The 22,888-nt window shown below is 40.2% G+C and overlaps 1 protein-coding gene across 1 annotated transcript in view; it reads left to right on the forward strand.

Annotated features, from left to right (window-relative positions):
• CATSPERE (catsper channel auxiliary subunit epsilon) overlaps nt 1–22,888 on the forward strand; it is a 62,955-nt gene that overhangs the window by 6,225 nt on the left and 33,842 nt on the right. The window contains exons 5-10 of the mRNA XM_088666489.1: nt 4,656–4,738; nt 9,817–9,859; nt 11,285–11,362; nt 11,963–12,075; nt 16,741–17,230; nt 20,030–20,513. Coding sequence (XP_088522615.1) covers nt 4,656–4,738; nt 9,817–9,859; nt 11,285–11,362; nt 11,963–12,075; nt 16,741–17,230; nt 20,030–20,513 — 1,291 coding nt within the window. The remainder of the gene's footprint in view (nt 1–4,655; nt 4,739–9,816; nt 9,860–11,284; nt 11,363–11,962; nt 12,076–16,740; nt 17,231–20,029; nt 20,514–22,888) is intronic.

The raw sequence follows: 22,888 nt of genomic DNA on the forward strand, positions 1-22,888 counted from the left end.
TACCTAATTTGAAAATCCTTCTTCCCATCAATCCTCTCCCCTGATTCCACAAGTTAAACATGGGGATTACCAGTATTTCTTAGGAAATCATATCATCTGTTGAACATCATGTGTGATCATTCCTTTCTACAAAAAAAGTTTGAGAATCCTTTTTAAGATTATGCTGTAAGTAGCCTATGTTAGACAATCCTCTACATGTCTGCTCAGATGTAAGTCTGCCAAATTCAGTGGGCTGTAAATTGCTGTAGGTAAATTGCTGTAGAATTGGAATATTACCGTAGATAGTAATGTGTTCTGTTTCTTTTTTATGCTACCAATCTGTTTTCTCCTTCATAATTTATATTTCCAGCTGTAATCTGAGTAAAATTTAATTTGGAAACTGGGGGTTGATTATATATATTTAACAACTCAGGGCTCATCCTATGGGCCAGACTACACTGTCATACTACATGATTTGGGTGGGGTGGGGTGAGGAAGTGGAAAACAGGCTGAAAACTTGCTCTATAGTGATTGAGTTAGCTAGTAGTAGCTCCCTATTCAAAATTAACCTACAGTTCTTGTAAGTTTTTCTTGCTCAAGTGGTAGGGTGAATTGAGTGGTGGCGTATATATATGTTATATATATGCATGTGCGTGTGCACACATTCCCTTAGGCTTTTTAAAGACTTTTTATGTATAATCCACTTTTAATATGTACCTTCAAAAAGTGATCGTGACCCAGAACCAACAATTTACTTCCATCTCATTCAAACATAAGTTGGAACTTTTGAGCAAGCACGTAAAGAGAGTATATTCTGGATACTGAAAAGGTTTTTTTAATGTATTTAAATGTTTTCTACTCATCTTAAACATCTGAGATTTGAATTACAGTAAAAAAGGCAAAAATAAAATAATAGGACAACTTAAGAAATACTCAAGACCATCGAAGGAAACTATCAACCAAAGGGATAACACATTCTTAGTTGGTGTAGAATCATAGATTCATAGAGTTGGAAGAGACCACAAGGGCCATCCAGTCCAACCCCCTGCCAAGCAGGAAACACCATCAAAGCATTCTTGACATATGGCTGCCAAGCCTCCACTTAAAGACATCCAAAGAAGGAGACTCCACCCCACTCCTTGGCAGCAAATTCCACTGTCGAACAGCTCTTACTGTCAGGAAGTTCTTCCTAATGTTTAGGTGAAAGCTTCTTTCTTGAAGTTTGAATCCATTGCTCCGTGTCCGCTGCTCTGGAGCAACAGAAAACAGCCTTTCACCCTCCTCTATATGACATATGACATCCTTTTATATATTTGAACATGGCTATCATATCACCCCTTAACCTTCTTTTCTCCAGGCTAAACATACCCAGCTCCCTAAGCCGTTCCTCATAAGGCATTGTTTCCAGGCCTTTGACCATTTTGGTTGCCCTCTTCTGGACACGTTCCAGCTTGTCAGTATCCTTCTTGAACTGTGGTGCCCAAAACTGGACACAGTACTCCAGGTGAGGTCTGACCAGAGCAGAATACAGTGGTACTATTACTTCCCTTGATCTAGATCAGGCACCCCCAAACTGCGGCCCTCCAGATGTTTAGGCATACAACTCCCATGATCCCTAGCTAAGAGGACCAGTGGTCAGGGATGATGGGAATTGTAGTCCAAAACATCTGCAGGGCCGAAGTTTGGGGAAGCCTGATCTAGATGCTATATTCCTATTGATACAGCCCAGAATTGCATTGGCTTTTTTAGCTTCTGCAACACAGTGTTGACTCATGTCAAGTTTGTGGTCTACCAGGACTCCTAGATCCTTTTCACATGTACTACTCTCAAGCCAGGTGTCACCCATCCTGTATTTTACCAGCTTCTTTACAAGAATATCATGGGGCACCTTGTCAAAGGCCTTGCTGAAATCAAGATAGGCTATATCCACAGCATTCCCTTAATCTACCAGGCTTGTAATTCTGTCAAAAAATGAGATCAGATTAGTCTGACATGACTTATTTTTCAGAAACCCATGCTGACTTTTAGTGATCACAGCGTTTCTTTCTAGGTGCTCAGAGACCGTTATCTGCTCTAGAATCTTTCCTGGTATTGATGTCAGGCTGGCTGGGAGGTAATTGTTTGGGTCCTCTCTTTTCCCCTTTTTGAAAATAGGGACAACATTCACCCTCCTCCAGTCTGCTGGGACTTCGCCTGTTCTCCAGGAATTCTCAAAGATTATTGCCAGTGGTTCTGAAATCACCTCTGCCAGTTCTTTTAATACTCTTGGATGTAGTTCATCTGGCCCTGGAGACTTGAATACATCTAAATTAGCCAAGTATTCTTATATTACCTCCTTACTTATTCTGGGCTGTGTTTCCCTTGCTGAATCATCTGCTCCATATTCTTCAGGTCGGGCATTGTTTTCTTTTTTGGAGAAGACTGAGGCAAAGAAGGCATTGAGGAGTTCTCCCTTTCTCTGTCCCCTGTTCGCATTTCACCATCTTCTCCTCTAAGTGACCCCACTGTTTCCTTGTTCTTCCTTTTGCTACGGAAATACCCATAAAAGCCCTTTTTGTTGCTTTTAATCTTTCCAGCAAGCCTGAGTTCATTCTGTGCTTTAGCTTTGCTGACTTTGTCTCTACACGTGCTGGCTATTTGTTTCAATTCCTCTCTGGTGATTTCTCCCTTTTTCCATTTTTGGTACCTATCTCTTTTAAATCTTAACTCAGTTAAAAGTTCTTTAGATAGCCACCCTGGTTTTTTAGGCACCTTCCATGTTTCCATCTCATTGGTATTGCCTGAAGTTGTGCTTTTAATATATCCCTTTTAACAAACTCCCAACCATGATGAACTCCCTTCCCTTTTAGTATTACTGTTCATGGGATTTCACCCAGCGTTTCCCTAAGTCGGCTTTCTTAAAGTCTAGAATTTGAGTCTTAGTATGCTTGGTTGCTCCTTTCCGCTGTATAATAAACTCCAGAAGAGCATGGTCACTCCCACCTAATGATCCTGCCACTTCTACCCCACTAACCAGGTCATCACTATTGGTTAGGACCAGATCTAAAATGGTTGATCCTCTAGTTGCTTCTCCCACTTTCTGGACAATGAAATTGTCTGCAAGGCCAGTGAGGAATCTGTTCGACCTTATGCTCTTGGCTGAGTTTGACATCCAACAAATATCAGGATAGTTGAAATCCCCCATTACTACTATCTCACTTCCTTTTGAATGCTTGGCCATCAGTTCCAGGAAAGCATCATCTGTGTCCTCAGTTTGGCTTGGGGATCTATAGTAAACTCCCACAATGAGATCACTGTTATTTTTCTCTCCCTTAATTTTGTATCCCTCTATTACTACATTCCAATCACGAGACTCATCCCACCAGGTTTCAGTGATGCCTATTATGTCGTATTTAGTTTGCTGTACCAAGAGCTCAAGTTCATCTTGTTTATTTCCCATGCTCTGTGCATTAGTATACAGACATTGAAGACCATTGATCATTCCCCCATGTCTCTTATTTAAGGATATTTTCCTCCTACCATGTCTTAGATATGTACCTCTAAATGTTCTTGGCATATACCACTTGCATATACCACTCAAGTATTGCACTCTTCCATTTGGAACTGACTTAATCCATTAATTGCTTTGTTATTCAGATAGAAAGATCGATCACTGGTGGTTCTTCATCTTAGAGAGGGGGAAATTTTGATTAAGCTTGTACAGCGACTTGACAGCATTAGAACACATTATGAGATTTGATGGCAGAACAGATACCAGACCACATGTTCTGTTACCTTAAGGGTATAGTCCTCAACGGTCATACATTGACCCTTCTCCTTGCATCTTCTGATGTAGTACAAGCAACTCCCCGTTTGCACATAAGCCTGTTCCACCCCCTTCCGGGGCCGAAAATTGTCATTCTCTGTAAAGAGAAAAAGAAATGTAGATAACAAAATAGGACATAAGACAAAAGTATTATTGGAGGACAGGCAAAAAAGGCAGTTGTATCCTTCTTGGGATTGTGTACAAATTTAATAAATAAATAATTGACCAAGTCATACTATAAGTTGACCCAGTGATCAGAGTTGGGAATGGGCCATAGCTCAGCAGGTCAAGCATATACTTTGCTTTCAGGTTCAGTCCTCTGTATTGCCAGGTCTGGAAAGATTCCTGCCTGAAACACTGGAGAGCTGCTGCCAGTTATAGTAGACAGTGAAGGTAAAGGACCCCTGGACGGTTAAGTCCAGTGAAAGACAACTATGGGGTGCGGTGCTCATCTCGCTTCAGGCCAAGGGAGCCGGCATTTGTCTGCAGATAGCTTTCCGGGTCATTTGGCCACCATGGCTAAACAGCTTCTGGCGCAACGGAACACCATGATGGAAGCCAGAGCACACGGAAACGCTATTTACATAAACACCATTTATGTAGACAGTACAGTACTTAGCTACTTAGTTAGTGGTCTGACATGCAGCTTTGTATGTTTCTATCTTAAGTCCATTGATTTCTGTGGATCTTCTCTGACTATGAGTGACTTAATTAGATAAAATTTGTAGACAAAACAGAATTGTAACATGCTACAGTATGTGAAATGCAAGATTACCAATACCAGTGGATTTCAAACTCCTTATACTCTAAAGCAAGATTATTTTATTTGCAACAGAATGAAATATCTAACTTCCTTTCCTTTCCCTTTTAGACATTTCAGGATAGGGAACGCTACTTGACTATAAATGCTGATTTAAATTGTTTCTTGTGGTATGTGTATACTTCCTTCGCAAGGTAAGATTAAACATACTTTTCAACATAATATATTCAATCGCTTACAGTTGCATTTTTCCTTTGAGAACATTTCCTCATTATACACCTTAACATGATAATGTATATGTGTATCAATAATGGAGATGTATTAAGCAGATGTATTAAGTTGAATTAACAACGTTCATTCCTTTTTAAAAAAATAAATTTTTATTGATTTTCTTTTCTACCATTACAGACATCACATATCAATAACATACATATTACACATCATCATCCCCTCCCTTCCTTTGGACTTCCCTCAGCTTCCATTTCTGATTTGTTGTCCTCCTTATTATATACTGCTGTTTCTTACAGTCCACTATATCATTCCTTCATCACATTAATTGTTCTCTATCAATAATGGTGTGAATGTTTATTTAAATCCTACCATCGAGTCAATATTCTTTTTTTGTTTCTGTAAATATAATATAAACGGTTCCCACTCTTTTTCAAAGTCACTGTTGTCCTTTTCTCGCAGTCTATCCGTCAGTTTTGCCAGTTCTGCATAATTCATCAGTTTTTCTTGCCATTGTTCATTTGTTTGAATTTCTCCCGTCTTCCAGTTTTGTGCTATCAAAATTCTTGCCACCGTAGTAGCATACATAAATAGTGTCCTCTTCTCTTTTGGCAGATCCTGACCTAAAATACCCAACAGGAAGGCTTCTGGTTGCTTAACAAATGTTATTTTGAACTTTTTTTTCCGTTCATTGTATATCATTTCCCAGCATATTTTTTACATTTTTACAATCACACCACACCTTCAGCCTTACACCTCCAACACTCCTTCTGTTCATTTTTATAAATTTTTACTAATTTAACCAGTGATACATACCATCTATATACATCATCTTTATATAATTTTCTTTCAACAATATACAGTCCATAATTTCAGATTTACTTTCCATAGTTTTATCCAATCTTCAAACTATATATTGTGACCTATATCTTGTGCCCCTTTTATCATTACCAACTTTACTTCTTCATCTTTAGTTTCCATTCCAAAAGGATGTTATATGCCTTTTTAAAAATAACTTAGAATTTTCTTCTATCACCTCCTTTTGGAATTTGGCGACTGTATATGAAAAACCTCTCTTATTGTCTTCTTTAAATATATCTTTTAGCTGTCTATGGTGCAACCAGCTTTGAATATTTTTTTTTTATTTCTACATATTCTTTGAATTTTAATTTTCCTTCTTGTTCTACCAATAACTCTCTATATGTTGGCCATTCTCCCTTTCTTTCCAAGATTTTAAGTGATAGTGCCTCAATAGGTGATAACCACCAAGGTGTCTTAGCTTCTAATAGTTCTTTATCTTTTTCCCATACTTTAAACAATGATTTCCTTGTTATATAGTTCTGAAATCCTTTAAGTATTTTTGCTTTTCCATACCATAGATAAGCATGCCATCCAAACCTTTTGTCATGTCCTTCCAGATCTGTTACTTCCTCTTTATCTAACTTGATCCAATTCCGGATCCATGTTAGGGATGCAACTTCATAATACAATTTTAAATCTGGAAGTGAGAATCCGCATCTTTCTTTCACATCTATACTATCTTGTTTTTTATCCTTCACCTTTTCCCATTCCAGATAAATCTTGAAATCTTTCTTTGGCATTCTTTGAAGCATGCATTCCCTGTTATTATTGGAATTGTCTGGAAAAAACAATAACATCCTTGGAAGTATATTCATTTTTATTGCTGTAATTCTTCCCAATAAGGAGAGATTCATCCTATTCCATATTTCCAAATTTCTTTTGACTTCATACCAATTTTTTTCGTAATTATCTTTATAAATATTTATATTTTTTGCTGTTAACCATATACCCAAATACTTTACCTTTTTATGTACTTCTATCCCTATCATTTCTGTTATTTCTTTCCTTTCAGGTTCTTTAAGGTTTTTTTAATAACAGCTTGGTCTTGCTTTTATTTAATTTAAATCCTGATACTTGTCGAAGCTCTTGTATTATATGCATTACTTTTGGGAGAGAATTTTTTGGCTCTTCTACAGTAATTACCAAATCATCTGCAAAGGCTTTCAACCTATGTTCACTTTTCTTTACTCTTATTCCTATTATTTCTTATCTTCTCTTACTCTTCTTGCCAATACTTCCAGTACCAGAAAGAATAACAGTGGTGACAACGGACATCCTTGTCTTGTTCCCTTTTGATACTACTTTTGTTTGTTATCACCTGAGTTACGATTATTTTTGCATTCTGTTCTGAGTAGACAGCCTGTGTCCCCCTGCTAAAGTTTGTTCCAATTCCCATTTCCTCCATCACCTTCATGAAGTCCCATGAAACATTATCAAATGCTTTCTCTGCATCTGTCAGGCTGGAGCCAGCAAGCGAGCAACAGCAGCTGCCAGACTTTGACAGCAGCCCAGGGGACAAAGGGAGGTTTGTTATGGGAAGAGCAAAGGAAAGTCCAGGGGGGAGTTCACAGCCCAGAGAAACACAGGACTTATCAGACAATAGCTTGTCCAGGCCAGTTTCCAAACCTGCAAGAACGCAGGAGAGGAGGGGTACAAGAAAAGGGGAAATTGACATCACAGAAGCGACGGAAGAGATTTGTTTTCACGTGTTGTTTCCATAGGAAGAGGAACAACACTGAGGATTTTGTTGAGTCATCATCAGGGTAGCCATAAGTCACGGGGGCAGGGAGCTCCAGACAAGTGGCATGTTTTTCTGGAATAAAACTAACTTTTAATTGACTGTACGTGTACGCGTTTTACTGCCGCCGCCACAGCATCTATAAACATCAACGCTGCTTTCTTCTCATTTCTTACTTCCAGGTATTCTTTGATATATAATACAGTTCTAATATTATCTTTAATTTGTCTACCTGGAAGGAATCCAAATTGATCATAATGAATATGATCTTTTTTTTAAAAAAATCAATCTGTTTGCCAAAACAAATGCAAACAGTTTATAATAATTGTTTAATAATGATATAGGCATATAATTTTTTTGCCAATATTGCATCTGAATCTTGTTTTGGTATCAAAGCTATATAGGCTTCTTTCCATGTTTCTGGGACTTCACCTGATTTTAAAACTTCATTCATTCGAACCGTGTTTGCATTCAACTTTAGTTGTAAAAGTAAATTCTGTTCTTCCAATTCATTTTGTCTCTCCGTCAGGCCTCCTGTTGCCCCAACCAAAGCCTGAGCCACCCTCATACCTTCAACCTTCTCTGCTGTTTTTTCCAGTTTTGCAACTTTCACTTCCAAAGCATTTACCTTTTCATCCAGTTTGTCAAATATCTGTGATAAAACCTTGCTATTCTCTATGTCCAACCTCACTTCCATAAATTGTTTATTCATTGATTCCTCCATTCCTTTTCTAAATTCTGCAAAATGCAAGGCCATAAGTTCTGAAATATCTGGTTTTGCTGCTTTTTCTGTATCCTCCTGTGCTGATGCTCTCCTCTTTTCAGCAGCTTTCTGCTTTGCTAACTCTTGTTTAAGTTTTTCTGACATGTCTGTTCTCAAAACAATTACTTCAAAACACTTCTAGCTCAAGGTCAGTATTCGGTCTTATCTCTATTTCACTCTTGGGCTTGTATGTGGAAATTTCCACTCTAAGCCCTGTCGTTACTGCTTTTTATCCCCAGCAGTTCTTCAAATGTATACAGCTCTAAAAATATATACAGCACTTTTTCAAGAAACCTATCCCTAAGGCAGTCCATATATATATATATATATATATATATATATATATATATATATATATATATATAAGCAATATCCAAAAATACCTAACAATTCAAAATATCAGCAATCAGGCTTTTTTTTAGCTGTTTAAATAAACAGGCAATGCTATAATCAAGTAAAATAAAAAAGTTGCAAAATAGAGTTTTTGAGAGCCTTGGTAAATTACCACATTTATTAAAGACTTCTCTTAATAGTGGTTTTGTCCTTAGGCATTCCAACTTTCTATTTCCTTAGAATATTTTCCAGTTCTCCAGTTCTGTTCCTGTATTTTAAATATTTTAGATGTAGCTTGTAATCAAAAAGTTTCCAAACAAAAGAAGACAATTATAATCCAAATGGTATTTATAATCCAAGTAATATTTGTAATCCAATATGTGATATTTTCAACAATTGTAGTTCCAATATATGGCCCGGCTCTTCCAAAGTTCAATTTTCTGTTCCTACTCCCGCTCTTCCAGGCACTTTACCTCCCTGAGATTACTCCCAGTTATGGCAAGGTGTTCTCCTGCCAAGCTTCAGTAGGACTTGCAAAAATCCAGGGTTTTTCTTATTTTATTTTATTCCCCCCCCCCAATCAATTAGACCACCTCCATTCATAAAAACAGCCTCTTCATTCATAAAAAGCTTCACTCCTTTCCTAAAGGCTTCACTTTGAGCTCAAAGGGGCAACAGTTCAAGATCCAACTCTTTGTATCCAATAGAGAGAGGGTCTGTTAATATTTAGCTAGATGCAGTTTTAAAAGTAACAAAAGACTGATGTATTTCCAAGTGCTCTTTAATTCCATTCACAAATCTGTGCTGCAGAATCTGTCCTTCAGAAAACAGAAGTTGACTTCCTTTTTAGATTCCGTCTTCGCCAAATTATTTTTGGGGGTCCTAATTAATTAATTAAACAGTCAGAGAATTTGGCAATAAATGCCTTGTCTTGGAAGGTCTGCTACTTCAGGTGACAGATCGTGGCTTCAGCTTTTGGACTTTGATATAGCCATGAGTGAACTCAAGCTGCTTCTCTCCCCCCCCACCCCACCCCACCCCACTTGCCAATGCAGCGACGAGGCTCTATGAGCGTGGTGAGTTTTCCTCTCACTCAGCTGGTCCCATCGAGACCCCACTCTTCTGTGGGGCTTTTTAAGGGGGGTGTCTAACCTTGGCACGCACCTCTGACGTCCAAATAGCCTGGTAGCTGTCATCCCTTAAACAGACGATCCGCTCCATGCCACCATTCCGCTCCGCAGGCAAACCGGAAGTCTGCTATAAGCATTCCTAAATGATCTTTGTTTTGACCAGTTTTTGAAGTGTTTTTATGCTCACTAAACTTAATATTCGATTTTTTTACTTTGTAGATCATCAATAGATAGCAATGGTGTGGTAAGAACTCTGAGATATGTATGTGTCTTATTGCTTTATGTTGTGATTCTAAATACATGCCCCAATCTCAAATATGTTTGCAAAATTGCATAACCATCAGTTCTGTTGTATGCCCAGTACCAGTTAGTGGTGCTTTGCAATCATCAGCAGCACATCCCCACATCTAGCTAGGAGATTTTACTACTTCTCAGAAATTTAGAATCAAACTCTTGGGAAACAAGACCCATTTGTTTTAATGCGGGGAGGGCTACCCTGTGATTCTCCTGATATTGGTGAATTGCAGCTTTCACCATCTCTATCCAACATGGTCAATGTTCAGAGATGATGGGAGCTGTAGTTTAGCAATATCTGGAGGGTGAAAGGTTAACCACCTGTTTTAAAGGAATTTGTTTTTTAGAAACAAGCATCTAGGATTGAACTGGAGTTTGGAATATATGTATAGTGACAATTAATGGATTTCTTTATAGATAAATCGGTGATATGAATGCATTAGAAAGATAATGCATTTATCCCAGTAATGTTGATCTAGTGAATTATTCTATTATCTTTTGGCTAGGTGGCAATTCAGTGCACACTTCTGCCATGACTGAATCACGTAACATTTTGAATCTTTAACTTCGAAGTCCCAATTTTTGGGACTTCCAGCACTGTTTGAAAAACTTTTGCTGTATGCAAAGAGCTTTCAGACAGTCCTCTCTGGAGGCTCAAATGTGGCAGGGATGGTCTATCTGAAAGCCCATTGAAAAGACAGCTGTTTATTCTTCCCACGTCACCATATCAGGAGGGAAGAAAAAATGTGCCTTTTTGAATGATTGGCTGCAGACATCCTGCATGCAACTGATCCTTCCAAAAGGGTCTGCTTTGTGTGGCTGTGCATGCCTTTTCCCTCCTGTTTGCAAACAGCCCTTTGCAAACTGCGCCATGCTGCTCCTTCTAGAAAAGGATGAGCCCTTCTTGCATACCGTCTCACCTTTCCACCTATGAAGATTAATTTCCTAGCTTTATTAATTTTTTATGCTAAAACTAGAAAATCTATTGGATAAATTATGGCTCCATACTCAAAATGGCAATATATTGTTTTAATGGAGATTTTCATCACTATGTCCTGTTTTCTGTGACTTCACTAAACCACAGAATTATCTGATGTCTTTTTCTTAAAAACATAATGTTATCTCAGTTACTCTTTGCACCTGTTTTCAGCCATGAAATGCACTCTCAGTACTTTTGCACTTGGATTTCTTTGTTACAGGAAAATCAAATTTACCTTAATTCTTTTAAAACTTAAAACTTTAAAACAGCGACTATTAATTTGCTTTTAAATAGTCAGCTTACATACATGGTTAATATAGTTCTGTAACACAAAATGGCCTATAATTCACAGGAAGAAACAATATCGTTCAAATTCATCGAAATTTGCAACGTTTATCATTTTTTATTTGCCAGACTCTGGTTGTATGGATTTTTGACCCAGAAAATGCTGATAGTAAAGAAAAGAGCCATACTGCGAAAGTACCACCAGAAGTACGTATGTTATCCTCCCTTCATAAGCTAACTTGAAATGGGAAGTAAGGAAATGTCCATAGTCCTATGGAAACAAAGGGCTATATATTCAACTAAATAATTGCACCAGTATATAATTGTATTAATGAAACTTTAAAATATGTTGTTTATGTATTAGTTGTATTTTTTCATTTTTTCATAAACTGTCCTGGAAGCTCTGCCAAAGGATGGTATAAAAATATTTTAGATAAATAAATAATCACACCTTCTATTTAAAGCAACTTTCAGTGTAATTTGTTTGCCCAGTTTATTAAAGTATTAAGGTCACTAATTGCTTTCACTAGCAGGCCATTGATTCACATCACTGAAGCTAAAATTTCCTCTGGTCCAAGATAGCTATATTAGTCTCTTCCAACCCAATCAATTGATTGTTGACATGTAGAATTATCTGAAGGGAATGTCAATATCAGTATTTTTTAAAAAAATTAATATTTCAGGTTTGAGCTTGGTCCTGGGAAATATCTATTTCAAAGATAGCATTTTAGAAATGAAAACAGATAAGACTTTAAATATATCTAAGCAGATTTTGAAAATATGCAACTAATTCCATTTTCTAAACAGCATTCTAAGACACTTACCAGACAGTTCTTGAATTTGGGACAAGCACCTTCAGTTAAGTTGCTTCACATCAGTGAACACAACGGACACTATGAAGAACAATATACAGATGGAGGGTATTGCTCATTTGCATTTTTCTGAATTTGTCTTTTTAAAAATAATAATAATTAAATATTTTCTTGAATTACAAAAGTACATACAGTGTCTCAGTTCATAGCATTTTTTCAACAAATCAGTTATATTTGATGTGAGACACTAATGTTATAGGCAGTATAAGTTTGGGGAAGTTCACGTCCTCAGATCCGCACTGTGGGTTGCTGTGAGAGCATCATCCTTCCGGAGATCCACTTTGGGGACGGGGTCAGTTAAGGTCTCTTTCTTAGGCACCACCATTTATTTATTTATTTATTTATTTATTTATTTATTTATTTCTCAAATGGGTGGGGTGAGACACAGAATGAGGGGGGGGGTATCTCCTACCCTTTTCACAGGGCTAGTTCTGGGCCAGTGTGCGGCTGAGCCTCTTCTGTGCTTTGTAGTCCCTCTTCTTGCCTCTCTCCTTTTCCCTTCCTTCAAGGGTTAGATCCGCCTTCTCCCGTTTTGCACCCTTGGGTCCTGGGGTTCATCAGGTGATCTGGGAGAGAGTCTGAGGGTGCTCTCCTTAGTTTGCCATCTTGGCGGAAGCCTTTAGTTGTCTTTTATTTTTAAAAAATTGTATATAATCTTACTGTACACAGAAGACTGCTGATTTTAGTATATTGTGGGTATAATATGTATTTATTTCTTAAATTTCTATACTGCTGTTCATCTGAGGATCACAGGGTGGTTTACAATATAAAAACACAAAAATACCTAGCATAGTAACAAGCAAAAACAATAACCCCCAACACACACACACACTATTGAAAGACCATAAAAGGTAGAGGTAAAGGCCATAGATTGTTTAATTAGCTAAAGGCCTGGTAGAAGAGGAATGTTTTTGCCTGGCATCTAAAGATAAGTAATGAAGACACCAGTCAAGCCTCCTTTGGGGGAGCATTGCACAAACGGGGACCCACTACAGAAAAGCCCCACTCTCATGTTACTCTGCGGACCTCTCATGGAGAAAGCACATGAAGAAGGGCCTCAAATGATGGTTGCAGGGTCCAGGTCAGTTTATATGGGGAGAGGCAGTCCTTAAGGTATTGCAGTCCTCAGCCATTTAAGGATTTTTAGGTCAAAAGTAGCACTGTGAATTAGGAAACTAATTGGGAGTCAGTGCAATCAGGCCAGGATTGGATTTATACACTTAAAGCAGCCTCACATAGAACTTGGTAATCTAACCCAGAGGTATATGTGGCCCAGTATAGCAAGGGAAATCCATATAGGCATATCTGATGCACCTCCTAATGAGAATGTATATTGTAATTCATATGCATTCTTAACATGAGGAAAAGTCACTTGAGTGATGATGTGGAAGAGGATCAAATAACAACTTTTTCTTCTCCTGATTGCACCCCTAAAAGCAAGTTTATCCTGATCTTAGTTATCAAGCTAAGCATTACCTGCATTTCTGTAGAACAAATATTTGGGCCTCATGCACATTCCCATCAAGTTCCAGGAAGCAAAACATGCCTAGAGCCTTGATAATGGTCTTAATCTTATAAGCACCTTCAAAAAAAATTTCAAAGAGATATATGTTAAAATTGCATAAATTGCAATCCAAACTCTGCCTCCACCAGGCTGGAGGAAGGTGAGAATTTAGCACAACCTCCCAGTCCCCCAAAGAAGGGGAAGCCAAGGTGAGAGAAATCCAGCTTCCACCAACAAGCAGCTTGGTGGGCAGAACTCACATGCACTGCTGATACTCCTGGCGTAACAGTAAAAAGGAGGGTGTGCTACGGAGAGGTTTCCTAGGCGCCATTTCCAATCCCATTCAGACAGCAGCCATGCCTTCACAGCCAGGTAGACTGTTCTTGAGATGAGCCTAATTATCAATAAGCACAGCTCAGGCCAGGTATAAACCCTGTATGAGCCACCCACAATTATATGACACCTCTTATGGTGTGGGACTTTATTTATTTATTTATTTATTTATTTGCCACATTTGTGCCGCACTCTTCAGCTAAAAAGGTTCCCTGAATGACTCACATGCCTGTGGAAGTGGGCAGGCCCGGCTCTACGTAGACCCCCAGTGGCGCAGGGCACCATGGCGCCGGTCCGCTGCGCACGGCGCCCACCTGCCCACCGCGCTGGGAAATGGGGCGGGAGGGCGCCGGAGAGATTGTGCTGTGCCTGCCCGCCCGCCCGCCGCGCAGCAGCGCCGCGCCCACCCGCCCACCGCGTTGGGAAATGGGGCGGAAGGGCGCCGGAGAGATTGTGCTGTGCCTGCCCGCCCACCGCGTTGGGAAATGGGGCAGAAGGGCGCCGGAGAGATCCGGCGCACCATGGCGACAGGGGCGCTTAAGACGGCGCTGGAAGTGGGGGCCCAGCCTAGTACACTTGACCCAAGCCTCAGAGGACTAAGCTTGCCTGGGGGCACATCTTGTCATGCCAAAAACACCCTGGGGCTCCCAGCCAATTGAGGACTCAACACCCTGGGCCTCAGACAAGCTCTTCATGGGCCTACTCACAATCAATTAAAGCCTACCCACAGGCTTACAATCTAAAAGAATGTGACACACAAGGGAAACAGATCAGGGAGGGAAGGTTAGGAATCAAACTCAGACACCAACTGGGCCCACAAATGAACTGGCAATCAGTGCAGCTGTTTTAAAACGGGGGTTATATGATATCTAAATGAAACTCAGCTAGTAATCTGACTGCTACATTTTGGACTGATTGAAGTTTCCAAGTTGCCTTCAAGGGCATCCCCATGTAGAGCACATTGCAACAATCCAGTCTGGAAGTTACCAGAGCATGGAGTACAGTGGTGAAGGCATAGCTGGTGAACCCGCCGAAGCTGAAAAAAAGCACTCCTGGCCATCAAAGCCACCTGAGGTGACAGTGCTGAATCCAGGAACACCCCCAAACTGTGAACTTGCTTGTTCTAGTGGACTGTAACTGCATCCAGGACAGGCTGCCTCCCCACCTCCCAGACATGAGAACCTGGGACACATAACTCCTCTGTCTTTTCAGGATTCAGCTTCAGTTTTTTGGACCATTTGCAACCAACCCATCACGGCTTCCAAGCACTGGTCCAGCACCTCAGCTGCCTCTCCTGATTCAGATGGAACAGAGAAAAAAAGCTGGGTGTCATCTGCATACTGGTGACTCTTCATTCCAGATCTCCTGGTGACAGCTTGTAGAGGCTTCTTATACATCTTAAATAGTGTGGGGGATAAGATGAAACCCTATGGGATACTACAGCCCTGGATTTAGGCATTGAACTGCTGAAATACAGTGTCCCCAATCCCCACCTCTGGGATATGCCTCAGAAGGATTCTGTGGTCAACATAATCAAAAGTCACCAAGAAATCAAGTAGAATGAGTAGGGTTGTAGTACTACTCCCATCTCTCTCCCCATAAATGTCATCAATAAAGGTGACCAAGACAGTTTCAGTTTCAGTGCCATAACATGGCCTGAAGGCGGACTGGAATGGTTACCAATCCTACAGACCCAACCCGCTACGGCTAGTATTCCAAGATGGACAAGGATCAAGGAGACAGGTGGCCAGCCACACTTCTTCAAGCAATTTGTCCACACCCTCAGACTGCAATAATCTAAACTGATCCAGTATAGATGTCTCCGGCAAACAGCACTTGCTCTTTAAATCATATATCTAGTCCTGCCATGCTGCTATGATAGGTTTCATAACATTATACATTGGAGTGTCTCCAAAAACAGATCTTAATAAAATCAAATGTAATTGTAAATTAAGTTTTGCTCTGCTTCTTATCATAGAACCTCTGGGATGCAAATTAAAATAGTTAAAATGGTTTTTTAATATCAAGTTTGTTTTCATATATTGAGGTGCTCTTTGGAAGTTTTAAAATAGTGTTTCCGTGTCTGCTTCATTTTTTAAAAATTTTTTGCTCTGTTGCTGTTTCTTGATCTGTGGCCCTCACATCCATATATCCCCCTTTGATTCAACTCTTGAATCTTCCCAAATGTGCAACAAATGCCTTCTTTAATTCTGATCTGGTTACAACCGCAGAGTTTAATTGCTGCAGCCTCATCTTTATTCTGTTTTGTATTGTAGCTTTTGCCTCTCCATTTTGGCTCTTGCCTTTCCAGTGATATCGTTTTTTCATTTTGTAAAGGGCTGGGAGAGGATTCAACACAGTTCTTACCTGAAGCTAAATTGATCAAATTCATGCTTTCCAAAGCAATATGTGTACTGAAACCAGTCACCCTTCAAAATTCACACTTACTGTACAGAATTTGAAATTTGGTATGCAGATCTCCAACAAAACAGTGTTTACAAAAATGCATATATTAGGGGAAAGTGGACATAAAAATGAATATAGTTATGAAAATGACATACAAAAATGCATGGCATTAGGATAAATTGCAACAATGTGTGTATTAGTCAAAACTGCACACAAAAACATGTTTAGTAGGAGAAATTAACATTAAAATGCCATGAATTTTCATGATGATTTTGAAAAAGAAAATTCACAAATTGCTGCAGAAATATGGAGAACCTAAGACTGGAAAAATGAGAATCTGAAAGAACTAAAATTGACAGTTCTTTCATTCCTAGTTTTGAGCTTGCTGAGACTGTTTTCAGTATTTCTAAAGAGCTTGTTGTTGCCTACAGGACAGTGTGTAATCATATGATGCTTTTTTCTATTTTTAGATACTGGGAGATTGACGTGCCTAGCATTTCAGATTACATCATTGGAGAAGTCAGGGGAAAACCAGTTACTTTTCAGGGTTGTTTTGTTTCCCGTACTCCTTTTATTGTTGCAAAATCAGAAATTCCTCCAGTTGACATACATGATGTCTCTATCTCGACTCCAGCTGGTAGTGAGCTCATGATAACATGGTCTGCATGTCATCCAACTACAGTAGTTGTGATGACAGATTATGGAGCTTTCCTAACACATGATGAGTTCAGAAATTCAAAAGGAATCAAGTTTCCCTCCACTGTATTAGATCCGGCTGTAGCTCAGAAAGTAAATGATATAGCCATAACAGAGGAACACATGATATTTTTAATAGACGATTCTATTTATATTATAAACAATGACGAGATATTCAGAGCTGGAAGACAACATAAACTTCCAGAGAGCGGAATTCTTGGGATAGAAGCAAGAACCTGGTGTCTAAGGGACTATCCAGTTCAAGTGAGTTACTCAAAATATTTTATATTTTAGAGGGTTCATATGGACTTATTTTTTACTCATACCACTTAAAAGACATTGTGGCCTGTTGCTGCCCGGTGCTTCCGGGATGTGGTAGTAAAGCATTTCCTCTTGGTTGACAGGTAGCACACTCAGAAAGCACTGGCTGCAAGGGGAAGGGCTTTCCGTCAGTTCTCAGACTCACTCTGTCTGGTTAGTAGGCTAGCAGCCACAAAATAGCATTCAGCAGCAACTGAACTTAATGAATGTCAAGAAAAGGGGAATAATGTGACCAGGAGCCCAATGGCAGCAGTCCGTTGAAGCCACTCAAGTATGACCTTCCTCCTCCTGACCAAGAGCTGAGGCACATAGCTGAGACAGGCCAAACAGCTTTAGGGAAATGACTTGGACAGTTTATGTGCAAGGTTTTCCCTGCAGTTTCAAAAGGTTTCCTCTCCTTCAGGATTTTTGAGCAAACTCTTCATTATGGGATTTTTATATGCGTACCACTTGCCAAGTTTGTGCAGCATCACCCTACTTCCCTACAAATAGCCATTCTCATTAAGCACACACACCACTCTTATAGTGATGCAAGAAGCATCCAAAATGCAACTTTTCTATAATGTAGAACCAATTACCAATTGTAGTCAGGTACTGCCAAAAAAACAATATCCAGAAGAATTTTTAACAGGTGCAGTGTTTAAGGCTAGTAGAATAAAGTGAAAGGAGGATTCTAAATCCCTACTAGTATAAAAGTACATAGAGCCAAAGAAATGGGTTGTTGCATAATAGAAAATCTCAAAACAAGTATAAAAGGAACGGAGAAGGAAAAAATCCTAAATGTGTATTCACAGTAAAGGGAGGAAATAAATTGCCATGGCCAAATTTATAATTGTATGATGGCACTAGTGCTTGTGCCTGCAAGGAGCCCCAAATTCCAAGCTATAATTTTCTTTTTAAAATGTAGGCCTCTAGACCTACTGGATGGAAAGTTATAAAATAAAATGTGCAGGCATCCTTCTAATCAATTTTTCTAAGCCTGGCTGCTTCTATTGTTCTGGCAGCAGTTCCCTTCTGAAGGCTCCTAGGGCTGCAAGGTGAAAGGCAGGTGGAAAAAATCCATCCCCTGATGATCCAATACAGACTCTTTCACCTTTCCCAAGGTAGGCTGGGCTGGGAATTGGTGCCTGACCCAAGTTAGAAAGTGAGCAAAAGCAATGAGAAGTGTATCTAAATTTGAAACTGCACTTTTTCAGAGTATTTTCTTTTTGTTTGTGAAGGTTGCAAAATATTGTGTTTTTCTGAGAGTTCTGAAACTACATATGCTCAAGATGTTTTATGTGGTCTATGAAAGCTTATGTAATAATAAACTTGTTAGTCTTTAAAATTCCCCAATCCATATTTTCTGGGATCTTATTTCATGATTTCCTTTTATTGGGAAAGGATCCACTACTTTTTGGAACTGCACCTGGAACTCCCCACCAACTTAACCTCATTTTGTAGATTGTTTAATATCCCATTTCCTGTGAACATAGGAACATTATTTGTATAGTGCTCCTGAGGAAAATTGTTCTGAAATATGAAATATCCCTTTGAGCATGAAATCTTCCTTTAAGCATGAAATCTTCCTTTGAACATGTGGCATTTCATCCACCTTATCAGTTTAATTGGTTTCCCTGCTGAGCCCGCAAAACTGTTATTGTTAGATATCTGTAATAAATAGGAAGAACTTCTGAACAATGTCATGTTTAAAAACCCTTAAAAGGACATTATTTTATAATCCTATTAAGTACTAATTCTGCTCCCACTTGAGTCAATTTTAAAAATCCACTGATAATGCCTACAGTTAAGAGTCAAAGAGGAGCCCCCTTTGGGCAGATATGTTGATATAGATGAGAATGCCTCAAAGGAGCAAACGGAGATCTGTGATCAGGTCAGATTTCCTTACATTTTGGCAAATAGGAAAAATGCACGTGTATAGGCACACATTTTTCCTAATATGGCAAATAACAGGGTTTTTTTTGGGGGGGGGAATACTATTTATATTGGGGCTGACTCTCATCTGCATGCAACTCCATGCACTCATCTGCTACCAGCTGAGTGTTTAAGTGCAAGTCTGTTACATTTCAAACTGTTTTTACCGTATTTTTCTGTGTATTAGATGAGATTTCTTGACTCAAAAACCGTGTAAAAAAACGGGGGTTGTCCAAAACACGGATAGTGGCATGGGGTGAAGAAGCGGCGCACCTGCCAGCCAGCCGGTTGGCAGGACTGCAACTTCCCTCGATGCCGCAGCGAGTGGGAAACAATCTAGGGGGTGTTTCCTGCCCGCAGCTGCGTGTGGGGGGAGAAGCTACGTGCTCCCAGGCAGTTGGTTGGCAGGAGCGCAACTTCCCCCAATGCCGCTGCGTGCGGGAAACACTTCCTAGATCCTTTCCCAGGTACAGCGCCATTGGGGGAAGTTGCGCCCCTGCCAACTGGCTGGCCGGCAGGAGCACAACTTCCCCCGATGCCACTGCATGCAGGAAACAATCTAGGAAGCATTTCCTGCCCGCAGCTGCGTGGGGAGAGAAGCTCAACAACTTTGGGCCATCTCCCCTCATTTGCTTAAAATTGAGTCCCCAAAAATAGGAGGGGGCCTTGTACATGGGGGCGTCTTATAGCTGGAAAAAATATGGTACTTTTCAGTGAATGTATTGATATTGTTTATGATAAATTTAAGAAATACCTACAGTGTCTGAATTTTATTAATTATCTCTCCCACCGCTTCTCTCTCTATCTCATCCGACGCCCACGGTGCAGGAATCAAATTTAAGTGATGCACTCCTGTGGACACAAAGAGAAATATTCCTCCTGTACCCATCAAGAAAAATAACTGATATGTTTATTCTAATCATGGAAGTAGATGTCTTAAGGAGTGTAATAGGATTCGAAGACCACGTTAATTTAGCTGTAATAACTGCTTGCTATGATTCAATCCCTTCTGAAATTTCAGTCTTACTGGCTTGTACTGGATGCAAGACCTCCACACAATTATATGTGGTAGGATATAATGAAGACGACCCCCACTGGTTCTTGAGAGATTTTTCCCTCCCAGCTCCTACAAGTGACCCTATGCACATGAAAGCTGTGTTTGCAGCGTCATCATCTATGCTGCTGTGGTACAGTGACAAGATTTTTTATTCTTACAAAGGAAGCAAAGTCACCGGATATATTAAAGAAGCTGATACAGGCGCGGAATTATCAGCAAGAGCATTAGGAACAGTTATTCATCAAGTTGTTATTGGTTAAGTATAGTATATTTTAAGATAAATTACTAATGGAAATTGTAGTTATTGTAGTTGATTTTGGCAATTATAGTTTGTAACCTAAGCCATAAATGCATAGTGTTTGAAAGTACTACAGGTGACTCCCCATTTACACGGGTTATGTTCTGAACCCCTGCACATGTCTGTGAAATTGCATAAAATTGAGAGTGGCCTGTCAACTCAGCAAAGCCCCTCTGACTCGCAGGGAATAAGTGTCCCCACGTCTGCTGAGCCTGTCAATGAAGACCTGCTGCCCCTCCAGCTCCCGGGAGCCAAAGAGACAGTGGGTCTTGCACAGCTGATGCACGAGGAAGCTTCTTTCCTGCACGTCAGTTGAGCTGGTCAACCAAGCCCTGCTGCCCCAAAGCACAGCTAGGCTTTCCAGCTAACAGCTGATGCGTGGGAATGCACACTAGCAGCAGGCGCTTTCCTGCATTACAGCTGTTAGCCGGGAGCCTCAGCAAAGTCCCACTGCACCTCCGGCTCATGAGGAGACCCTCCCCGAAGCCCAAAGAGGGTGTCCCCTTCAGGCTCTGGCAAGGGTCTCCTCATGAGTCAGAGGCTCAGTGGGGCTTTGCTGTGGCTCATCAGGTCTCCCCCCCACACACATATCTGGGTTTCCAGGGCCACACGTATGCACAGTTGTGTGAATTGAACACGTGTAAATGGGGAGGGGGTACTGTATGTCACTAGATATGCAGGTGTTTTTATATTAAAAAGCTTCCAAGGAGGATGACACAGCTATGGCAGTTGGATACATCCTGTTCAATCCCTAGGGGCTGATACTATAATTTTCAGGTTGCTACTTTTTGAGTCCATTGTAAACAAAGTTCTAATGTGTGAACAGTTATATGAATTAAGCCAATAATGGCTTGGAAAAGCTTAATAAAATCCATTAAATTTACTATACATATCAGTGGCAGACCACTGGGGCTCTCCCCGTAATGTGTTCCTGTTATGTATCAGAGATTATGGCTATTAAAGCTGTAAACAAGATTCTGAATACAGTGGCATTGGGGGGCCCTCAAAGGAGGGGAGCTTAAGGCAGTATACCTCCATCTGTTCACCAGTGGTTCACCGGGTGGGTGGAAGCCACAACTGCCACTAATCTGCCTGGCATCATAATAATAGTAGTAGTAGTGGTGGTGGTAGTAAAAAGCTGTGTTGGGGTGGATACTCAACTGCTGCATCCAAACCCTGCTCAAAGCACCCTTGCAACTTGGAGTTAGAGTTGTTCAGCAGAATTCCTGATCTTTATCTCATGTAGAACTGGATTTTCTCCACTTCAAGAATGAGTTTCAAAGTTTTACTGTAGAACAGTCTTAAATACTAGTTACAATAAGATAAATGTTACAAGACAAGAAAATAACACATTGTAAACAAGCAATGAGGTTTAGTTCTTCCTCTCTGGTCCAAGAGGAAGGTCTTAGCTTGCTCATCATTGCAAAGCTTCTCTTTAGCTGCTGTTGCTACAACCTATCTCCAAAAAGCGCATTCTGGCTTCTCAAGTTTCAGCTTCTTGCTGTGAGAGCTCTGCAGCTCATGCTTCTGGTGATGAGTCATAGAATCATAGAATTGTAGAACTGGAAGGGATGCAAGCTCCTCAAGTGCTTTCACGTGGCTGGAATGTATCCAGGGCCATCTTAAGCATATCAGGCGAAGATCGCTGTGGTGCGAAGATCGCTCCGGCGCCCCGCCCCGTTTACCACTGCAGCTGTCTGGCGGGCGCAGCCGTACGCCGCCCCCCTGGCGGCCCGGCGCCCTCCACCACCCAGCCCTGCCTTAGAACCGGCCCTGAATGTATCTTTGAGTTCTCATAATGTGAAAAAGGCTGTGTGGCTTTTACATGTATGGGGCAAGTTTGTGTACTCCTGCTCTTGATGGTAGGACCTGAACCAATGGATTCAAGTTACAAGAAGGGAGATTCCAACTAAATATCAGAAAGAACTTTCTGACAGTAAGAGCTGTCCCTTGGAAGGTGGTGGACTCTCCTTTATTGGAAGTTTTAAAGCAGAGGTTGGATGAATATCTGTCAGCAGATTTGTTAGTTGAGATTCTTGCATTGCAGGGGGTTGGACTAGATGACACTCAGGGTTATCCAAAATGTACGATTGATCTTCTGTCACACAAGGCACAGTTAATACCTTTCTCTTTTGTCAGGGTACACATACTGATGTGTACCCCCACCTTCATAATAAGATAGTATAACTGTTAAATTATAAGAAAGTATCACAAACATTAGTTGAGGGCAGTTCAAACTTGAGAGAAAGAACATACTACAGTGGTACCTCGGGTTAAGAACTTAATTCGTTCCGGAAGTCTGTTCTTAACCTGAAACTGTTCTTAACCTGAG

Source organism: Zootoca vivipara, chromosome 3 (assembly GCF_965207765.1).
Source record: "Zootoca vivipara chromosome 3, rZooViv2.hap1.1, whole genome shotgun sequence".
Lineage (NCBI taxonomy): Eukaryota > Metazoa > Chordata > Lepidosauria > Squamata > Lacertidae > Zootoca > Zootoca vivipara.